General features: G+C 52.5%; 1 protein-coding gene across 1 annotated transcript in view; it reads right to left on the bottom strand.

Annotated features, from left to right (window-relative positions):
- CAPN15 (calpain 15) overlaps positions 1-20940 on the bottom strand; it is a 57490-nt gene that overhangs the window by 28062 nt on the left and 8488 nt on the right. Inside the window, exon 4 of the mRNA XM_059484784.1 lies at positions 14053-14369. Within this exon, the coding sequence (XP_059340767.1) occupies positions 14053-14228 (176 nt within the window). The 5' untranslated portion in view covers positions 14229-14369. The remainder of the gene's footprint in view (positions 1-14052; positions 14370-20940) is intronic.

Raw genomic sequence — 20940 nt, 5'->3', positions numbered from 1 at the left:
ACCACACCAGGAGAAGGGAGGGCCTGGCAGTCAAGTGGGATATGCATCACTCCTGGGGGGGAAACCATCAGCAGCTCAGGAGAAGCAGGCTGCAGGAGATCCTGCCTGCCCACCTGGGATGCTGGTGGGCACTATGTGAGCCAGCACTGCTCATCCCCCTCTCAGGGCTGCTAACTGCCACCCCCCAGTGTCCCCTGCTCCAGAGGGGTCGTGCCTTGGCCCTTCAGCCTCCAAAAGGGATTGAAGGTTTGGGCAGAAGTGTCTGGAATGGGACATGGGTTAGGCAATGCAGCACAAGTGAGATGTTTGTATCTGCAACTCGAGCTCATGTCGCAGATGACTTTTATGAAAAATCCTTTCCTTATGATTTTTCTTCCTGAGAAGCTGAGAGGCCTCAGGAACAAAGTGTAAACATTGATTATCTGCTGCTGTGGAATGCAACAGGTGCATCTGTGATTGGTCTCATGGAGTTGTTTGTAATTAATGGCCAATCACAGCCCAGCTGGCTCGGGCTCTCTGTCTGAGACAGAAGCTTTTGTTATCATTCTTTTATATTCTTGGCTTAGCTAGCCTTCTGGTGAAATCTTTTCTTCTATTCTTTTAGTATAGTTTTAATGTAATATATACCATAAAATAATAAATCAAGCCTTCTGAAACATGGAGTCAGATCCTCATCTCTTCCCTCATCCAAGAACCCCTGTGAACACCATCACAAGCTCATAAGTGAATTCTTGTTGAGTGTGGAGAGTTCACTGTACAGAAGGACAGGAAATAAAATTCTTAAATTTTAAGGAACCTGAAATAAGGAGAATCTGGGATGCCAGCTGTGTGAATTAGCCAGGAGAGAAGAGGGAGAAGCCCCTCCTGAAGCAAAGGAATTCCAGTGTCCATTTGGTCTCCAGTGAATATAGAGAGATGGCTGTGTCCTCCTCAGCTTGCAACACCTGCCTGCCTGCCACATTCCCTTTTTCCACAAAGTATCTGGTGGGGTTCCAGACAGAACTGGGACTGATTTTCCCACTGCAACCTAAGAAATACCATCAGCACCCAAAAGGAATATGGCTTCACACCTGTACAGACTTCTCTGTGCAGCTCTCTGCCTGCAGCAAACAGTGGTGTTTGGAGAGCCTTGGATTCTTCTTCCACGGGGATTAGACAGCAGCCAAAGCACTGACAGACCACTAAGTCTAAGACAAATTCAGAAATGAAATGTGAATCTCTCAAGCCCTGGCAAAGCACCTTCACCATGCTCTGAATTCCTCTCCCTGTACAGCAGAATGATTTCCCAACCTTTGGGTCAATCCTGAGCTGCTTCCTGAGCTGCAATAGCCACGAGTAGGAGCACACACTTCCCTGCATCCCAGAATAGAAAGCAGCTGGAGTCGCATCTGAACACTGCAATGGGAACATGAAAGACTTCCAGACACTCCTCTTTTTCCACTGAGCCTTTTATAGGCTCCTTTCCCCACTCTCACTCCACATACAGCTCCTTCAGCTGCTGATTTTCCACAGGTGCTGAACTCCCAAATGCTCTTGGAGGCTTTTCCTTTTTAAAATTAATTCTATTTAAATAACAGGGCATATGGTTTATTACAGCTAGTAAAGGGGGTGTGTGTGTGTGTGAGTGGAATCTGATCCTGAGATCCAGAGGGATCCCAGAACCTCTGAGCACCCAGGCACCAGTGCCTGGCCCCAGAGGAGCAGAGCCAGCTCTGCCTGCAAACATCACCCCAGTGAATGAATTGCCAGCTCAGCTACATCACACCAGGTCCTTCAGTGCTAGTGGGGAGGTTTACACCAGCCTGGAGACACCAGGACTGCTGTGCCCTTTCTGGGACAGCTGCCACCCCCTGAACAGGATGAGGGCCAAATCTTCAGGACAAGACCAGTGCCAGGATCTAACCAGGAGCTTCCATCACCCCAGTGCCACCAACAAAAGCTCTATGCTTGAGTTGGGTGAGCACAGCTAGATAAAGATCCCACAACACAGGGGCCCAGCTTCTTTTGGGAGAGAAAATGATCCCAAGGGATCCTGCTGATGTGTCCCTCACCCCAGAGGGCAGGGGACCACAGGAGGAGCTCACAGATCTGGGCATGGAGATCCTTGGAATAAGTGTGGATCCACTCTCTCCAGGTTCAATTTGAAATGGGCTCAAGGGTAGCACAGGCTGCTCTCTGAAGGAAGCACAGAGGTGTAGGATGCAGGATGCAGGCAGAGAGGAATTTCATATGAAAAGTGGGAAGGAAGGGAGGTACTGCTGGGGCTGACAGCCACGGTTGTTTCACAATACAGCCTTACCTGCTCTCAGCAGGGAGGGGAGGAGGCAAGGAAAGGAGCAATAGGCTGAACTCATTATGCTTCTCTCTCATCTGAGGAGCTGGGACAGCCTCAGCAAGGAGGGTGGACTCGTGGGACCAAAGGACACTTGTTTCCATCCACTTAGCTCCCCACACCTGAGCTATGTTTGAACAGCCACTTCAAAAGCAACCCCTGAGGAAAGCAGGCTGGATGAAGAGGAATCTCTACTTGTTGTTTTCATTTCTCTGTCTTTAAGCCAATTAAGGAATTTCTTTTTAAGTGAGGGTCTGTGGTCTGCCTCAAAGAGCCTGCACTCCCCAGAGAGCAGAGCAGGGTGAGGTGCCCATCTGGAACCAGCTCTGCAGGGACTTGTGCTTCTCTACAAAAAAAGAAACTCTCCCCCAAAGCCCCAGAACCTCTCTGTTTTCTAACACACTTCTGCAGCAGGTGCCTCTCCCCTTTGCACCTTGGTTTTCTCACTGGAACATCACACAAAAAGCAAGTGGTGGTGACTTCAGGCAGATTCTCCTTGTGTCTTTCAACACCTGCCCAGTGTTTGAAGTATCCAGCATGGAAAATGCCTTTAAAGCTTCACACCCAGCCAAGAAGGGCCAAGATACAAGCATGGTCTGCAGTTTATCCTGGTTTCATATTCACAGAACCACAGAATGGGTTGGAAAGGACCCCAAAGTCCATCTCATTCCATGGGACACCTTTCACTATCCCAGGCTGCTCCAAGCCCCATCCAACCTGGCCTTGGGCACTGCCAGGGATCCAGGGGCAGCCACAGCTGCTCTGGGCACCCTGTGCCAGGGCCTGCCCACCCTCACAGGGCACAATTCCTTCCTAACATCAGAACATTTCCAAGGACACAGAACCAATCTGGAAAATGTTTGCTGGGACAAACAGCTCCTGGTGTGGGACTGTGCAGACAGATCCCTTGCATGGACTAAATGGCAGAAGTTTTGCCTTTCACACACCACTCAGCTATTTTCCATCACTCCTACCACAGCCCACGGAGGATACACACATTCTGCATCAGGTAACAAAAGCACCTGTGTGTGCAGGGTAGTTTGGAGGGACCAGTGCATTTGCTCAGATGAAGAGCATCACACACACACACCACCCTGTACTGTCTTCAACAACAGGGAACAACTTTAGCATCACACACCTGAACAAGAGCATTTAGAACTTATGCTGGTACCCCTCCTATTCCATGTTCGAGGTTGTTTCACATCACTTCCCAACACACCTGATCCTTGAACTGAAGGCTGGGGTGGGAGAAGAATTTTCCTGTTTTTCAAGACTAGAGAGATATGGGACTAAGGCTCTAGGCCCATAGCTGGAAAGAGCCAGGAAAACCTGATGGGACTGTAAAGTCAGGACTCACCTACATCCCCTTACTCCCAGTGCAACTCCCCTCACATGGGGAGGCTGCAAGAGGAGATTTACTGGTGGCTGCCAAGCCAAATTGCTGCTCAGCTAAAGATTTATGCTGCAATTTGTAGTGCTGTTGAAATAGAATTGGAAGAGTGGTGGGGGAAGAGAAAGAGGGAATGAAAGAGAGGGGAGGGGAAATTGGTCAGGAGCAACACCAGGGCACCAAAGCTGTTTGCTCCATCTCTCACATCTCCATTGAAGCAACCACTCTGCATTTCCAGCTGCTGTGCTCCAGCCCTCAGACCCTGCAATGCCAATGCCTGGGCTGGCTTTGCAGCTGGGCACACACAGGTTCAGTTAATAGAAATCCATCCATCTCCACAGCACCTGAACTGTCATGCTCCATAAATACACCTGGCAGAGAATGGCACAAAAGGGACAGGGCATCTGCAGGCTGCTCACATGACTTCCACACTGCAGCCACCAAGGACAGGAGAAGGGACACCCCCATCCCAAATGTCACCCACTGCCTCCTCATTCTGGCACTGGTTAAACACCATTCCTACCTGCTGAGGTCAGAGGTGAGCTAAAATATCCACTGCACCTCCAGGAATTTGCCAGCTCTGCCCACTAGATCTGGAGGAAAAGGCTGTCAGGGCATGGATTGATATCCCTGCATGTGCAAAGAGCCATGGGCTTCCCCCACCCAGGCCCCCATTGCCCCCTCCCCTGAGAAGCCAAGGGAAGGCCAGAGTGCCCTGCAGCTCCCAGGGAATCCTGACTCTGCTCTGCACAACTGGGTGACACACAGTCTTCAAAAATCAAAAGCAAAACCTCTCTAGTGAACTTCAACAGAACAGCTTTCCTTTGACATCACCCCTTCATCCCCATGCCCTGAGCCAGCCCTCTGTCCTGTACTGCCAAAACCATGGAGGGATTTCAGGATTACAGCCAAGGACACTTTGGCCTTTCAGCCCTGGGCATCCCTGCAGAAAGAGCAAGGCCAGGCTCATTGCTCATTCCAGGAACCACCCTAGGGCTGGGGCTTTCAGTTTGCTGAGAGGTCAAAATGGATCCAAACTGACCCCAAGGCACTGGGGAGCTCTCAAGCCCTGCCTGAAATATCTCCTTGAGGTGCCCCAGCCAGCATTGAGTGCAGCAAGGAGCTGGGAGAGGATGGGATGCTGTGCACAGGCTGAGTCCCACCCACAGCAATGGATCTGTTTGTGTGAGTGCTCCTCACCTGTACAGGCCACTCCTCTTTCTCATGTGCTCAACTTTAGAGGGGACAGCTAGCCACAGTTCCCTAGAATATCAATGGGATAGAACACACTGCCCTTCCTGTGGTTTGGCTGGGAATGCTTCATCATGCACAGCCCACTTGGCATTTTCATCTCCTGCCACTGGCAGCTTCTAGGACAGTCCTGGGCAACATTGAGCACCAGTGTGCAGGTGAAATAGCTCAGGGTGTGCAGAGGGGAGCCTGGCCTGTATCCTCTGGCACAGGATCCTGTGTGGGCAGTGACAGGGGCTCCCTCAGCACAAAACCCTTCCATGCACCTCCTGGCCCATCAGCACCAGGTCAGCAGTGCCTTGAGGCCATCCCAGGCAGCTGCCAGTCACAGATCACCCTCCAGGATCCAGTAGCAAACACCTCCAGGCTCCAGGAGCACACAGGGCACACCAGAATCCCACACAGTCCCAATGCCCCACCAAACACAGAATTCCACACAGTCCCAATGCCCCACCAAACACAGGCTCAACACAGGAATCCACACTTGGCCTCAGATTCAGTTTGGCATCAGGGTGCCCTTTCAAAATGGGGCTGTGTGGTTTCTCCAGCCTCTTGGACACAGAGAGGAGGATTTGGTGGGTTTTATGGAAGGGCCAGGAACAGAGCAGAACAGTGCTGTGCTGGGGCAGACAGACCCACAGGACCACCCAGCACCCCAAGCTGCTCCTTCTGCTCATAGCCCAAGCTCTGGAGCTATTGCCACCTTAACTGAGGCAGCAGCTGAGCCTGGCTGGCTCCAGGAGCAGGCACAGGCTGGAACTACCAGGGAAACCCCTCCAAGTTATACTGTACCCTGGAGGCCTCCAGGCTGGGTAATTCAGACTGCAGCACTGTTTACTGCCTTGTAAAGATGACACACACTTAACTCAGTGCTGTGACAGCTGGAATCAGGAGGATGCTCCTGGCTGCAGCACGTGCCATTAACCCTTCCGAGTCCATGTGCCAGAGGGAGGCATCCTGCATCACAGCAACCCCAGGGAGGCCAGGCTGGGGCTGCTCCAACAGCTCAGTGTCCCTCCCCTGCAGCACAACACTCAGTTTTCTACCAAGAAGAGCAGCTCCTGCTGTTGTTTGAAGCTCCTGAACCTCATCAAGTCACAGACACGCTCACAGGCAGCCCCAGGTAAGCTCAGCACACAGACTGCTCAAGGACACCCTCAAGGACATCACTGCTGACCTGCATGGGACACAGGAGCAAGGAGCACACGTGTCCTTGAGACTGAAATGCTGCACCAGACACAGACACTGTCTGCTGCTGTGCCCTCCCTAGCACTGCCACCAGCAGCAGCCCCTGAGCAGGCACTGCAGTGCCCAAAGACACATTTACTGCAGGAGAACACAGCCCAGGGACAACAGGCCCTGCAGGAGAACACAGCCCAGGGACAACAGGCCCTGCAGGAGAACACAAGCCAGGGACAACAGGCCCTGCAGGAGAACACAGCCCAGGGACAACAGGCCCTGCAGGAGAACACAGCCCAGGCACAACAGGTCCTGGGGGGAAGCTTTGCTGGAGATTCACTGGGCTGTGTGTGAAGTGCTCAATGCCAGTCCCTGCACGGGCCACAGGGGCAGCAGCAAAGCCACTGGTCACTCCATTCTTGCCATGGGCTGCGGCCTGAAGCTCCTGCAGAACAACAGGCTTTCCATATTCCAGATGCAGCAAATGTTTCCCTGTTTGTCCCTCCCCACAGACAGGCACAGCAGCTGTGGGTGAGGCAGCAGGAGAAGCTCAGCTCCTGGGCAGGGAAGGTGCAGCTGGTGGCATGGCTCTGATGGAATGTCCCAGCTGCATGGGGCACGTGCCAGCCAGCACCAGGGCTCTGAATGAAGGGTGGCCTCTCCTTGGTGTCCCAGGGAAGCAGGGGAAAAAATACAGCTATATAAACACACACACATCTATCCATCTACCTATCTATAGCTTCACTTTGCCAGGCAGGGAGATTAAAATCAGATTTTAAGGAAGACAAAAGATCCTCCTTGTGTCTGTTGTGGAATGCTGTGTAAGACCAAGGAGTGCAGACACTGTCCTCTCCCACGAAAAGCTGGCACGATCCAGCCCCCCAAAAATCCCCTTTTGCCGTAGCCAACCTGCCATGCTCCAAGTGCCAGAGCTCAGCTCTGTGTAAGCACAAGCCTAGTGTGTGATGCCCAGGGAGCACTGGGAGCAGCAGGGCTGGAACCTGAGCGTCTGCAGCCCCAGCTGAGCTCTGCACAGCTCTGGGCAAGGGCAGGCAGGGCCCCCCCAGCCCCCTGCAAGCTGCTGCCTTGGCAGCCTGCGAGCACCTGCAGCCCGAACTCTGCTCACCCCCACACGGCAGCCCCAGCTCTCCTGCTGCCATCCAGAAGAGCTCCAGGCTGCCTTCACACTCCACTTCAGCTTCCTTCTGGTGTGGATGTCCTGCTGCAGCCTCAGAAATGCCATCTGTAAGGCAGGAGCAGCTCCCTTCTCCTGGGATCAGCTCCCCACAGCTCCTGAGGGTGACCTGGAGCACCTGCCCCTCTCAGGGCAGCGATGCCCGGGGTGCTGTGAGCTGGCAAGGGCTCTGCCTGCCATCCTGGTGCCCTGCCAGGCACAGTGGCAATGCTGGCAGGGTGAGAAGCATGGGAAGGTGCCCAAGTCAAGGAAAAGCCCAGGGCAGTTTGTTTGAAGAGAGTGACTGAAAAGGCACAGGCACCTGTGGGTGGGTTGTGGGTCCCCAGGCAGGAACAGAGAGATGCAGCACAGCCTGGCAAGTGCAAACAGCACCCAGGCAGGGCTCTCTTCCCTCTGAGTGCCCTTCTGCTGGCAGCAGCCCCGTGCTGAGGGTTGCTCCATCCCAGAGAACAAAGGCCTGCAGAGGCTCCCTCAGCACAGCCTCCCCTCCACGCTCAGCACCAGGCTCTGGCTGCACTGGCATCAAGGGGCCTTTCAGGGCTGGGGATCACGGGGGAAGAGGCTGCAGGGAGGTGGGTGCAGCTCTGAGCACCCCCCCAGCTGTTTGTGACTCATGTTAGTCAGATTCCAGCCCAGAGCCACCAGTGTCAAACTGGATTAAGTTACTGGTTGGAGAAATCCAGCACATGCCTCTCACAGCAAGCAGCACCTGGGAATCTGAGAGGGGAGCAAAGGGCCTGGAGTGATCCCAGGGAGTGCAGGGGGCAGAGAGGGAAGGGAGCTCCCAGCAGGATATTCCTGCCTTCACCACTCCTCTCACAAAGCCACACCACGAGGTCACTGCAGGCCCCTGTCCCTGCAGGACAGATGCTGCACACTGTTAGCAGGAGGTGTTTGCATTTTCCATCCTGATCCTGAGAGAAGAAATAACCCTCCAAACACACACCTTCCTACAGTTCCTCCTTCCTGCAGCAGCTCAGCCAGGCTCCTGAGCTTCCCACTATCACCAAATCCATGCACCAGCTCCTGCCAGAGGACTGAGGCCATTCCACAACTCCAGGCCATGTGTGTGACACCTCTCAGGGGGACAAGGGATGTGCCATGAGACATGAGACCACGTTCCTCTCTATGCAGCCAAAGAAGCAATGCAGGGTTACTCTGGAAAAAAAAATCCTTGCTCTGGCTCCTCTTAATCTTAAAAAATTTTTAAAAACCAAAAAAAAATCACAAGCTGCCAATTCCTCTCCCCCCCCCCCACCCTAAACATCCAAAGCAAAACTCCCCAACACCTGCACTTGGAGAAGAACCTGAACCCCTGGTCCTGGAGCAAAAGTGCTCAGCTCCTGCAGACAGAAGCATCCCCCAAACCAGGTAAAGATGCTGATTTTTCTCAGGTGCTGGTTTTTCCCTTCTCCAGGCTGGCTCTCTCAAAGGGACAGCTCTGCTGTGCTCTCCACGCTGTGACAGCAACATCCAGGCATTTTGCTCAGCTTTGGCCAAGCCTGCCATGTGAGATGAGGACATGCTGCAGCTGCCTCTGCCCTGGATCTGACCTCCTTTGAGGCAGGATGGCTCTTGTGGGACATGGAAATGAGCAAGGTTGGAGGGCACACAGGGAGCAAAGGGGAGGTTTTGTTTGGGGATCTATTGAGAACTCTGCTCTCCACTCTCTGAGATATTTGTGGCTCCAGAGCTATAAATAGCCCTAATTTAAACAACTAATAGGCTTTGTGACCCTGGAGCAAGCAGTGCATGGGCAGGGCTGGGAGCCTCAGGCAGATGAAAGAGGCTCCGTGCTGCCAACTCCCTGGCACTGCAACTCCTCCTTGAGCAAGACACTGCTCCAGATCCCACAGGCTCTGGTGAGAGCTGGTGAGCAAACAGTTACAAACCAAACATTGCCATCAAACAGGTATCCACAACAACCTGCAGCATCTTTACTCCACCAAATCCCAGCTGAACTCCTCAGCAACTTCCAGAGGGAGCACAGCCCACACAGGGATGGATCCACCTCCCTGCAGCCCCTGGGGAGCACAGGCTTCACTCCTGTGCTGAGCAGGCTTGTCCTGAGTATGAGAGCTGCTGGCAGTGCCCTCTGGTTTGGGGCAGAGGCTCCTTTTTCTGTGGACACACACTCAGAGCATGTGCTGGTGATCCCCATCTGCCCCACAGCCACATCTGCTCTTTGCATGGGGGCTTAGGAAGGGACATGGACCAGATGGACCCCAGAGATCCCTTCCAGCCTCAACCAGTGGGTGAGGTTGATGTGGTTGAGGTCAGTGATTCTTGGAAAGTGCAAAATAAACTCTGAGCACACCCAAATCCAGGCAGGTTGCTGACCAAGCCCAGGATCTGTGCCCAGCCCAGCTCTGTTGGGGTTCCTGTCCTGCTGAGGCTGCCAGAGCTCCCAGGGCCGATGCCCAGCCTGAGATCTGATGGCAGAAACAGAAGCAGCTGATCACCAGGTGATTGATTCCCTGCAGTCACCTGATGCTTTACCAGGAGCTTTTTTTCAATAATCTCATTTCTCTGGGCTCTGTTTTCCCCAACAAGAATCACACAGAAACATTTAGTTGGGAAAGGCCCTCTAAGTACATTGAGCCCAACCACTGCCCCAGCACTGCCAAGACCACCAGTAACCCAAGTGCCACATGCTTTATGAACACTTCCAGTGATGGTGACTCCACCACTGCCCTGGGCAGCCCATTCCAATGCCTGACCACCTTTTCTGTGAAGAATTTTTCCCCCAGCTTGCAACCTGAACCTCCCCTGACACAACTTGAGGCTGTTTCCTCTTGTCCTGTCCCTGCTCCCTGGGAGCAAGCAGAGCCTGACTCTCCCTTAGCTACACCCTCCTGTTGTCAGGGAGCTGTGCAGAGCCACAAGATCCTCCCTGAGCCTTCTTTTCTCCAGACTAAGCACTGTCCTGGTGTCCTCCAGACACTTCTGCCTGTGCTGCACTCAGAGCTGAAGTACCACAGGAGGAGGCTGAAGGAGCAGCACAGAGCCACATCCCTCCACACAGCTCCCTGCCACAGTTCCATATGCCAGAGTTCAGCTAGGAAAATCTCCACCAGCCTCAAAACAACTCAGAGCCTGCAGAAAAGGCCCCTGTGATGCTGCCCAGCAGCTCTGACTTGCTGCTGTTCATGGATTTAAGCCAAGGGCTCACAAACAGGACACTCAGGCTTGCCCAAAGATTCTCCCCAGAAGTGAGAGGTGCTTCAGGAGCAGGGGATGGCACAGCAAGTGCCCTCCCACCACTGCCAACAACAAAGCAGGTCCCCTCACTTCCCTCAAAAGCAGGGAGATTTACATATTTTTAGCATACCATAATAATAAAATAAAAGAATAATAAAAGAGTGTGTTCCTCCCTCCACAGTCATTGAGACCCAGAGGTATTTCATTCTGCAGAGGCTTTTATAGAAAAATAAAAATCCTTTGCAGAACACTGCACGAAACCCAGGAAATGAATATTTTATGGAAGAGAAGGGAGTTCAGAGAGCTTCAGCTAAAGTGAGTAGTGGGCAGAGACACCCAGGTCAGCTGCACAGACCTTGCAACCCTTTCCCCAAAAGCCTCTCCTAAGAGCAAAATCCAGAAGTTCTTAGTACTCAACAGGACACTCTTCATGAATCCTGGGAGTGAGGAGGAGGTGAACAGGAACATTCCCTCAAATCTCATCAGGAAACAGTTCAGAGCCCAAATTCCCTCCTAACCCCTTGCAATGAGGAAGGATGCACCTTGGAGACGTGCCACCATCCCTGGAAACCACTGTGATCCCACAGCTCCCAAACCATCCCACAGGGGCAGCCACAGCAATGGAGCCATGTCCTGCTGCCAGCACCAAGCCTGTGGCACTGCCCCTTCCTGCTGCCAGCTCCAGGAAGGGTCTGGCACATTGGGAGTTGGCCAGGATGGATCTCTTGGCTCAGCTGAACCCTCCCACCCCACAACAGCCCAAGTCAAGCACATGAGCAAGACAGAGCTCATTGTAGCTGAGCCAGAATTTGGCTGCACACAGCTACCAGAGGTGAATTTAAACCCAACATCTTTGCCCTAAGCAGAGATTTCTGCAATCAGATCCCTCCCCCATGCACCTAATACCTGGTACCTCCAGTCTCTCAATAACTTGTCCTCTTGGCATGCTGGGAAAGGGACAGACTCCTGTTTAAATGCTGACACACAGAAAGAGACTGTGCAGTCCTGTCCAGAAAAGACCAGGGACCCCAATCTGGTTGTCACAAGTCTGCTGCTTCTACCACTAAGACCCTTTTTCTACTCCCTCTTGTCTCCCTGTCTTCAGCAGACAGGGAATTCCACACCATCAGCCTTACCCAGGCAACAGGAGACACTGAAGCCTCCTCCCAGGTTCTAAATCTTGAAAGCCAAACAGCACTGATTTCTCCCCTTATTCCCATCCCACCATAAGGAATGACTCCCCCAGCTCCCCCATCAAGTACACACCAAAGTCACTCACTCACTATTTGTGTCCCTGTTTTTCTGCCAAGGAAGGTTTGTGTTCATCCCTGAGACAGCTCAGAGCAGCTTGGCTCTGTGCTGCTCCACAGCAGCCAAAGCATTATCAGCTTTGAAGGTGGCTGCAGGCAGGGACAGAAAATCAGCAGGAAAAGCAAAGTCTATCCCAGAGCTCCTGCCCAGCCTCAAATTGACTCCCCAGTACTCCACTTCCTTCCTACACGACGTGACTCCGGGGACGAGGACAGGCACAGGCAGGATACCTACCCTGACTTGTTCTATTGACTTACTTAATTTTTAAAGGAATATATTTATCTGTTCCTCTCTGGAAACCAATCCCCCGCTGCTGCTGAGCCCTGGGGCTCCTGGGGAGGGCGGCCCTTTGATGCCTGGCAGCCTGGCTGATCTCAGCAGGGCTTTTGAACCCACTTCCATCACCAGCGCCTGCAGCGAGCTCTTCCCACGCAACTCGCTGCTAGTGAATCACAGCCCCTGCTCTTCCTGTCTGCAGGAACCACGCCACACTGAGTGGGGATGAGCTCTGCCCTCCCTTTAGCAGGGGAATCAGGAATTATCACAAAAGGCACTCCTGTCCCCACAGGACACCGGCGTTATCTGCGCCAAGACCGGCAGTTCCTGTTCTTGCCCCCACATCCGCTCCACCACCAAGGCTGGTTCTTCAGGAAATTTCTTTCCACATGTCAAGATATCACTTAGTTCCTCAAACTACAGACTTGGAGCCATGAGCAGCCTCAGCTGCAGAGACACTGCCTTTTTTAGTGCCCAGGGCCAGGTGTACACTGGAAGTTCCTAAATTACCCAGCTGTGGCTGTGCACAGCCAAACCAGGGAGTTATCTGTGAGCTGAGACACCTTCCCAGCTCCTCAAGGCAACAGAGGGATAACCAGCAGTCCAGAAGGGATAATCCTGCAGGAAGGGCCCAGCTCTGTTTGCAGAATCCCTCTAAACCAGAGGAGACAAACCCACACAGCACAGAGCACCGAGCAGAGCTGTAGACCAGCCACACAGGCTGGCACACACAGCAACAGAATTTGGGAACTGCACAAAATATCTTTTTTAAAAGTACTCAAGTCTATGCTAGAGAGTAAAGACAACAACTTATTGGTTTCACACTGTTCCCAGCTCAACAAGAAGACCCAATAAAGGAGCAAAGCCTGACATTGCTGGAGGCTCTAGAGTCATGCACCAGAGCCCAGGAAGCACATCCTGGGCCTTGAAGCAGCAGAAGGCAGGAAAACAAGGACTGCACCACAGATACTGCACCAACATCACAGCAAACACCTCCAGGGGAAAGCCAGGACAGCTCAGGGACACTCAGCAAGCAGCTACTCCTCAATGACCAGCAGCTCCAAATAGACTCAGGCAGGTATGGACACCCATCCAGGCTGGAGTCCACACAAAGCAGGCATTAGGCAAAGGCTCAAACATTATCAGTACAAAACACGGCAGCCTCTACAGCCAAGCCCTCGGGCAGAGGGGTGGTGGATGCTTTTTGATAAATCTCTCTCTCAACTTGTCAGAGACTGAATGCAGGACACCAGCCCCCCAAAACAAGAGAAACTCCTCAATGCAAGTGGCTGATGCAGAAGGGGCAGAGGCAACAGCTCAGAGATACATCTGAAATGCTGATTTCATTGAGGTGGGACAGGAATTGAGGGCTGGAAACACTAATCTGGTTTTAAGAGTAATTCTTTTTTGGTGCGTTTCATTCCTGTGGATCTGTTATCAAAAGCATTTCACTGCTTTTGCATGAAAACAGCTTCTCTGGCTCTTCCAGGTTCAGAAACTCTTGCAACTTGGTGCCACCCAACCTGGAGACACAATCCTCCACCTGAGACACTACAGTGTGGCTGGGAGGCCAGAAAGAAAAGGAGCCACGAGAACATGGCAAACAAGGAACTGAGATCCCATTCCCAGGCAGCCACCTTGACAATTTAGGTGAGGGGGGAAGAGCTGGGATGAGTCCTGCAGCCCATTCTGCAGGACATCAGCCCCCCATGTAAAGCCAGGGTCTGGCACCACTCAAATCAGTGAGAATTTGACTCTGGCTTCCCGAGGAACTGAACTGAGCCTCTGAATGCAGGGACCCAACACTGAGTAGGATGCAAAGCAGCCGGAGTGGCAGAGGCAGCGGCGGGGCTGAAGCTGAGAGGTGAGCAGTGGGCAGGGGGCAGGGAGAGGTGAGCAGGCTCCTCTCATCCTTACCTGCGCAGCCGGTGCTGGAAGTGCTGCTGCTGCCGCGTTATAAGGGCACTTTCCCACACGGGGCCGCCGGGGCTGCTCCTATACCAGCCCACGGCCGGGTGCCCCGCGTAGGGCGAGCTACTGAAGCCATGGTCCGACTCCGTCTCTGCGGCCAGCGATGAGGCAGAGCTCCCCATGGCTGCCCCTGCCCGCCACGCCGAGATTGAGCCTAGGTTAGCTGGGAGCCAGCGGCATGGGCAGCTCGGGCGGCACGGGCGAGGCGCTGCGGCATGGGCTGCTGCACAGATCCCAGCACGCTGGACAAAGGAGGGTCGGTTCTGATCAGAGTTGGAAAAAAAAAAAAAAAAACAAAAAACAACAAACAAACACAGAGAAAGGGGAAAAAAAGGAAAGAAAAAGAGAGAAAGATAAGGTACGATTTCAGCAACAACGCTCCAGTTTTAAAGCCTATCAATGCATGCTCTGAGCAGGGTCCCCGTCCCAGAGCTCACAGGGAAGGGAAGGGAAGGGCTGTGTCACTGAATCAGCTTTTGCTGCTGGAGATGGGGAGTGTGGGGGCTCTAGAAAAGGCTCCCCCCAAGTTAAGCACCAGGAGCTCCCAGGCACAGGGAAGCACAGCAGAACCCAGCACAAAGTCCTTCACACATAAGAAAGAAGCAGAAAACGGGACAAGCCAGGCCCACCTGGAGCCCAAACCAGCAGCCCTTGGGGACCACACACACCAGGTTAGACTGGGCTCTGACTGGCACACAGTTCTAGTTACTCAGCTACAAGCACTGGATGGTTTGTGTGCTTACATATTACATATAAAATAAAGTATTCCCCTTTTCCTGTTTCCCACTAACACCCCAGTAGGACTGGAACTGGACACACTGGGGATCTGCACAAGTATTTTCTGTGACTATTTACTTTCAGCCCAAGGCAAGTTTTAGCTGATCCTGAGCACGCCGCTACCCACAGAAGCAGGTCGGGGGCTTTGCTTCTCCTTTTCTCCCTCTCTCTTTCCTACTTTTCAGAATTTATTCTTCAAGCATGCTCACAATTAAACTCCAGAAACATTTCATGTCCTCTGTATTAAAAGAAGTTGAAACACACACACGTCTCTCCTTCAAGTGAAAAGGCAGGACAATCTGGATGCATGTCAGGAGCAGTGGATCAAGGTAACATTTAACAGAGCAAAAAAGAAGAAACAAGGAAGATGGGAAAATTAGCACAGCTGAGCTTATTCAATTACCCACCAGGATTTAAGGAGATGAATGAACCACAGAAAGACCTTTGCAAAGAAACTACTTTTGCCGTAAAAAGGCTGAGATGAGGAGTCCTAAAATACAGCTTTTCAATCCCAGGATTGATCTAAGGGATCAAGAAAGGCCTTGATAGATAACAGACTCCCAAAAGGAGCAGCTCAAGGAACAGGTGCAATTTTGTTACAAGCTCAATACCAGAATGTGCCTGCATAAGGTCATTAACTGGAGAATGTTAACTGCTCTGTCATGGTCTCTGTAGCCTGCAAAGCCTGGATGAACCAAACAAATCTGAAAAAAGTCCAAGAACACAGTTTTCCCTACCTCCTCCTTGTTTTAATTGGGCTGTCTCCCTGCTGTGTATCAGCTCCCCCATCCCCACTACCAACAGCAAGGTTTCACTGATTTCTGCACATCCACCCAAAGTGGATCCCTGGCACACCCCCTCTCATTTCCTGCTATTCAAGCAGTTAATTTGTAACAAATCTGATTTTCTGGCTACATGAAAGCCACACGATGTGAGGGGAAGAGCACTTCCAAATACCATCAGTCTATCTGGAGACATCAGTCTTCCCACACCTGTGGTGTCTCTGGCTCTTCCACCCCATCCCAGCAGCAAAGGCACAGGGGATGCAACTCTGACACCTACTAGAGGAACAAACTGTCTCTTACCTCAAAACCTCAGGTTCTTTCATGATAAAATAGGTAAGTAAAGGCAAGGTGGGTAGAACAGCCCCTCAATGCAGGCAGAGCCAATCCGAGGAAGGATGCTCAGGCATCAGTAGCCTTTTTCCCCCTTGAGTTGGGTTAAACTGCCACATAAAGCAATTCCACAGCCTGGTTCAAGATCACTTCCTCAAGCAGGTAAAGCAGAACCCTTGGTTGCTCCAGCTGCCCATGGAAATGCCAGTTTCAGCTCATCCCAAGAGGAGGCAGACATGCCTGCTGCCCACATCGCTGCCAGCTCCCACCGCGGTGCTGCTGTCCTCCAGGAGCCAGGACAGGCAGCTGTGCTCTGCAGTGGGGAAAGGCTGGGAGCCCTGCATCAGAACCTGCAGTAAAACCCCACACTGGGTGGAGTTGGGAGAGGAAAGGAGCTATAAATAGGTGGAGGATAACCACGCTAAGTCGGAGTGATCTCCGAGACTGTCTGGTCTAACTGGGCTGCTTGGCTGTGAGTGCTGCGTGAAATCGGATTTCTCCAGGCAAAGCAGTAAATCCTTCTCCTCAGGGTCATCCTCATGCCAGGTGAGAGCAGCCAATGAGTGATACTGAAGGGGGAGCGTTGCCCAAAGGTGGGGAGAGGGCAAACCAGTCTGAGAACAGGAGTGGCAGCAGGTTCCAGCCCAATGCAAAGCAGTACATGCTCACCATGCCGAGCCCCAAAACGCCTTTGACCAACACTAAGCAAATGAGGAGCCTCCAAGAAGTCAAGGTGAGAATGGAAACTGCACCCCAGAAAGGGAAAGAGTCATTAAAGAAGAAGAAAGCCACTCTGGAAGCACTCAGCCTTGTTTTTGAGGAATTTCTGCCACTGGGCAGGGAGCTGCCCCAGGAGATGACCTGCAGGCACGTGGCTGAACAGGGGAGGCCTCAGTCACTAAAAGGGAGCCAAGTGCCAGGAGTTCCTTTGTCTTGGCAGAAGGGAGCAGGATTTTTTCTCTAATTAACAAAGCACTGCTTCCACCTATCTAATCTGGGGAGGAAGCAACAAAGTGAACAGATTGAAGTGTCTTGAGAAGGGTGGATCTCACTCATGGAAATTATCAGTTAAGCACCTTAGCAAGATGCTGAGTTTGGATTTTGGTTTTCTGCCCCTCACAGCTGCAATAATTACCAGGTTTGAACTGATGCTGGGTAACTGCTCTCAAAATATCCCTTCCAAAATGAAACCAGGTTTGATGTTGCCAGCCACAAGCCACTCCCAGCTGTTTAACCTGATCTGTGCTACATGATGCAGACCCTCCCTCAAATTCTGCACCACACCCTGGGCAGCAGGCATGTACACAGTGTGCAGGACAGCAAAGCTGTCCCATGGAGCTCCTCCTGCTGCCAGGACAGCCTGGATGCTTCCACATAACCTTATTCCTCCTCACCAGTGAGCAGTGCTGACCCTTGGGCCCCAGCTCTCGTGTCACAGCAGAGCAGGCAGGAAGGGTGGGGATCTACCCAACCCCCTTTCCTTCCCTCCAGTTTCAAAGCAGGTTTTGGCTCTGAAGAGAGAAAAAAAAGAAAAAAAAAGGGAACTAGCCCATGTGTTTCAATGCCTCTAGGAAGTTGCAGGATCAACTTTTCCTAGCATCAGCCTCAAACTCTTCCCTTTGGCACGCAGCAGGAAGAGGAGACAGAGGTCCCTGGAGCTGCTGCAGCCACTGAGGAAACCAGGGAGGCAGGCTCACCCCAGCTGGTCCCTCATGCAGCAGCCCCTCTTTGTGATGGGATATCCACATCCTCCTTTTCCTGGTAATTTATTGATCCACGTGGCACGAGCCAGCTTTGCTCCTGCTTGAATTTTCCAGCCTCCCTTGGTTCTCAGTCTTGGAAACTTGGGGACAAGACTTTGCCACTTCATTAACTCCTCCACTCCCCCAGCCTATAAATCAAGTCAATTCTGAGCTACTCCCTTGCTCCAGGGAAGATCCAGGAATGAAAATACCATCAGACACACTGAGATCAGACAGCTCTGGTCTGAGGTGAGGGCCAGCAGCTGGCCCAGGAGAAGGCTCACCATGTACCTGAGGGAAACACATCCCTCAAAGCTGTGCCCAGAGGAAGCTGCAGGAGATTGAAGGTGAAGTACCAGCCCTTCTCCTCCCTCTGCTGTGGGAGCTCCTCTGTCTGGGGGCTGACTGAGATCCACAGAATGTACTGAGTTAAAAGGTACCCAAAAGGATCCTAAGTCCAACTCCTGGTCCTGCACCAGGACTCCTCAACAATCCCACCTGTGCCTGAGAGCATTGTCCAAACACTCCTGAAGCTCTGGCAGCCTGGGGGCCATGACCATTCCCAGGGGATCCAGATGTGCTGGGAGCTGGTATACCACCATCCCCAGCAAAGGAGGAGCTCTCTGCCTTCTGCCCCATGTCAGCTGCTGCTGGCAGGGAGAAGCCAGGGCTCCTGAAGAGCTCTCACTGTCCAGTGCCCACACACAGCCCTGGAGGAGCAGTCTCCTCCCTGGGGACTGCAGGATGTGACTCACACCCTTCAACACCAAGGACAGCTGGAGGAGCTGGGGCTGCAGGGGGGAATCCAGCTGGAGGAGAGCACATCAAACATCCTGGAGGAATGGACAAGCCTTGGCCTCCCACCAGTGCTGCCTCCATGCACAGCAGATCTGCCCTGAAGGAGGCACATGCCCAGGGAGGCCAGGGCAAGCAGGGAATGGTGTGCAGGGCTGGAAGGTGCACAGCATGAGATGTGGCAGCCTAAGGAGGTTATAAAGTGCCAGAGCAGGTTGGGATAGCTAAGAATGCAAAGGGGAGTCTCTGATGGTGTTCTGCTAGCCAAGGAAGGAAAAGGAGCTCAAACATTTGTGTGATCCAGCCAGCCCCCAGCTCCAGGCAGGGTGGCAGGACTTGAGGATGTGCAAAACCACGGCTGGAATTCACCAGGCTGAGATGACCCTGAGAAAAGCAGCAACCCCAGGAGAGGAAGTGAAAAATCCTCTTTTTTTCCACAAGGCAGTAGGGGAAGAGCAGACAAGCAACAAGACACCCACGTCAGGCAGACACAGCACTGAAACCCAAGCTGCAAACACCAACCCAACGAGAGCTCCCTGGCTCAAGTGCAGCAGGAGAGCTGGAACACTCTGTGCTGAGCAGGTGTCCTGCACACAGCTGGGGACAAGACAAAGTTTTGCTGTTCTTTCTCCCTGCCCTCATCTGCCAAGCCAGCCCAAGTGCTGCAGTCTTGGCAGGAAATGAAGGTGTCAGCAAGTTCCAATTCCTTGCAAAGCTTCTACCAGGGAGGAGTGGGAAGGCAGCTCCAAGGACAGACTGAGGCAGGGGTACAGCTGGAGGGATGGGACAGTGGTTGGCACGTTCTGCTGGGATGGGGGAGGCTTTTCCAGCCCTTGTCCTCCACACAGAGCTCCCCAGGGCTCTGTGACTCAGAAAGCTCTGCCTTACCTGCCAGGGCCAAGGAGCCTTGAGGTGTGCAAGGCACGAGGATGACAGGCAGAGTGCAAACACTGCAGATGGGAGGACACAGAAAAGGGAGAGAAGGGTGAAACTCACCCACCCAAATGTTTGTTCTGGGGCAGAGGGCTGAGGGAAGAGAGTCAGATATTGTGGCCTGGCAGGAAACTGAGGGGACAGGAAGCTTTAAGTGAGCTGTTTTGCAGGTCTTGGTGAGAAATAAGACCAGTACACAACTTGCAGAGATATCCCTAGCTGAAGTGAACTGTCTGGAAGCAGATTTCCAGATGGGCTATTAATGAGGTAACAAGATAATTGAACCTGGAGTCCCAGACCAGCACAGAACAGGATCTCACACTCCATGCCACAAAGTCCAGAACAGCAGCACAGGTCTCTGGCCACAGACACCAACATGCAAAGGTAAGCTTGAGGGTCTTTAGCTTCTTTCAGCTGCTCTGAAACTGGTTCTGGCCCAACTTTAGCCCAGAAGAAACTCATACACAGCAGCTGAATTGGGCTAAGCTGCATTAATGCACAGCATTGACTCTTTGTAAGTGTGCAGGCAGAGGAAGAGGTGTCTGAAGTGTGAAGTGAAAGACTGATAGGAAAAGCAGATGTATTGCAGAGCCAGCTTGGCCACACAGCAACTATCATCCAAGTCTGAACAAAGTTTCCTCTTCTCCCTTGCACTGGACACTGTAAAGCAGTGACAGATAATCCAGGGAGCTCCTGGAAATCTATCCCGGTCACTTTGAGAGAGGGGATTACACAGATCTGAAAGGGCAATCAGCATCTTAATCACAAGCAGGAGGGAGAAAAAGAGGAGAAGCAGGAAGGATTTTTCAAAATAAGGGTTAACTTCAAACCTCATCTCCACTGACAACTGTGTAGCAGTTTCTGAACAGCGTGAAAATGGCAACAAGGGCGCTGCTGCAGAAGGGTCTGAGCGCACACACGTTTAAGAAAACCCACACAACGAAATCCCTCCAAGCCCAGGGCTCTATTAAGTCAATTAACACTGCTCCATTGAAGTGCAGCGAGCCGCGTGTGTCCCGCAATTCGCGGCCAACTGTGGGGACTCCGGAGCTCAGCACGGCGTGGGTGGGCTGGCAGGGCCCTCCCTGCACCAGCAGCCAGGAAAAGCCACAGGGACACTCACAGGGGAAGGAACAAAACAACACCAGGCACAGCATCCAATCCCGGGAAGCTTTAGCAGCAGATCTCATTTCCAGATCTTTTCCTCCCCGTGTTTATAATCCTTGCAGCAGAGTTCTGCCATCCTACTCAGCTCGCAGGCTGCCCCAGCTACAAAAGATGTCAGGCTGAAAAATCACCTCGACAGACTGCCTGCTGAGACCAGTTGCATTATAAAAACAGGAAGCTCTTGCCTGCCTGCTCCCAATATGCTGAGGATTGAATGGGAAGGAGCATACGCAGGGATGCTTTGCAAGAAGAGCACACACATGGGACTCTTGCCAGGAAAAATGCATCTTGAGTAACACATGTGC

Source organism: Ammospiza nelsoni, chromosome 17 (genome assembly GCF_027579445.1).
Source record: "Ammospiza nelsoni isolate bAmmNel1 chromosome 17, bAmmNel1.pri, whole genome shotgun sequence".
In the NCBI taxonomy this organism is placed as follows: domain Eukaryota; kingdom Metazoa; phylum Chordata; class Aves; order Passeriformes; family Passerellidae; genus Ammospiza; species Ammospiza nelsoni.
Note: the sequence above shows the minus strand (reverse complement) of the source record. Positions and strands in the feature narration are given on the sequence as shown.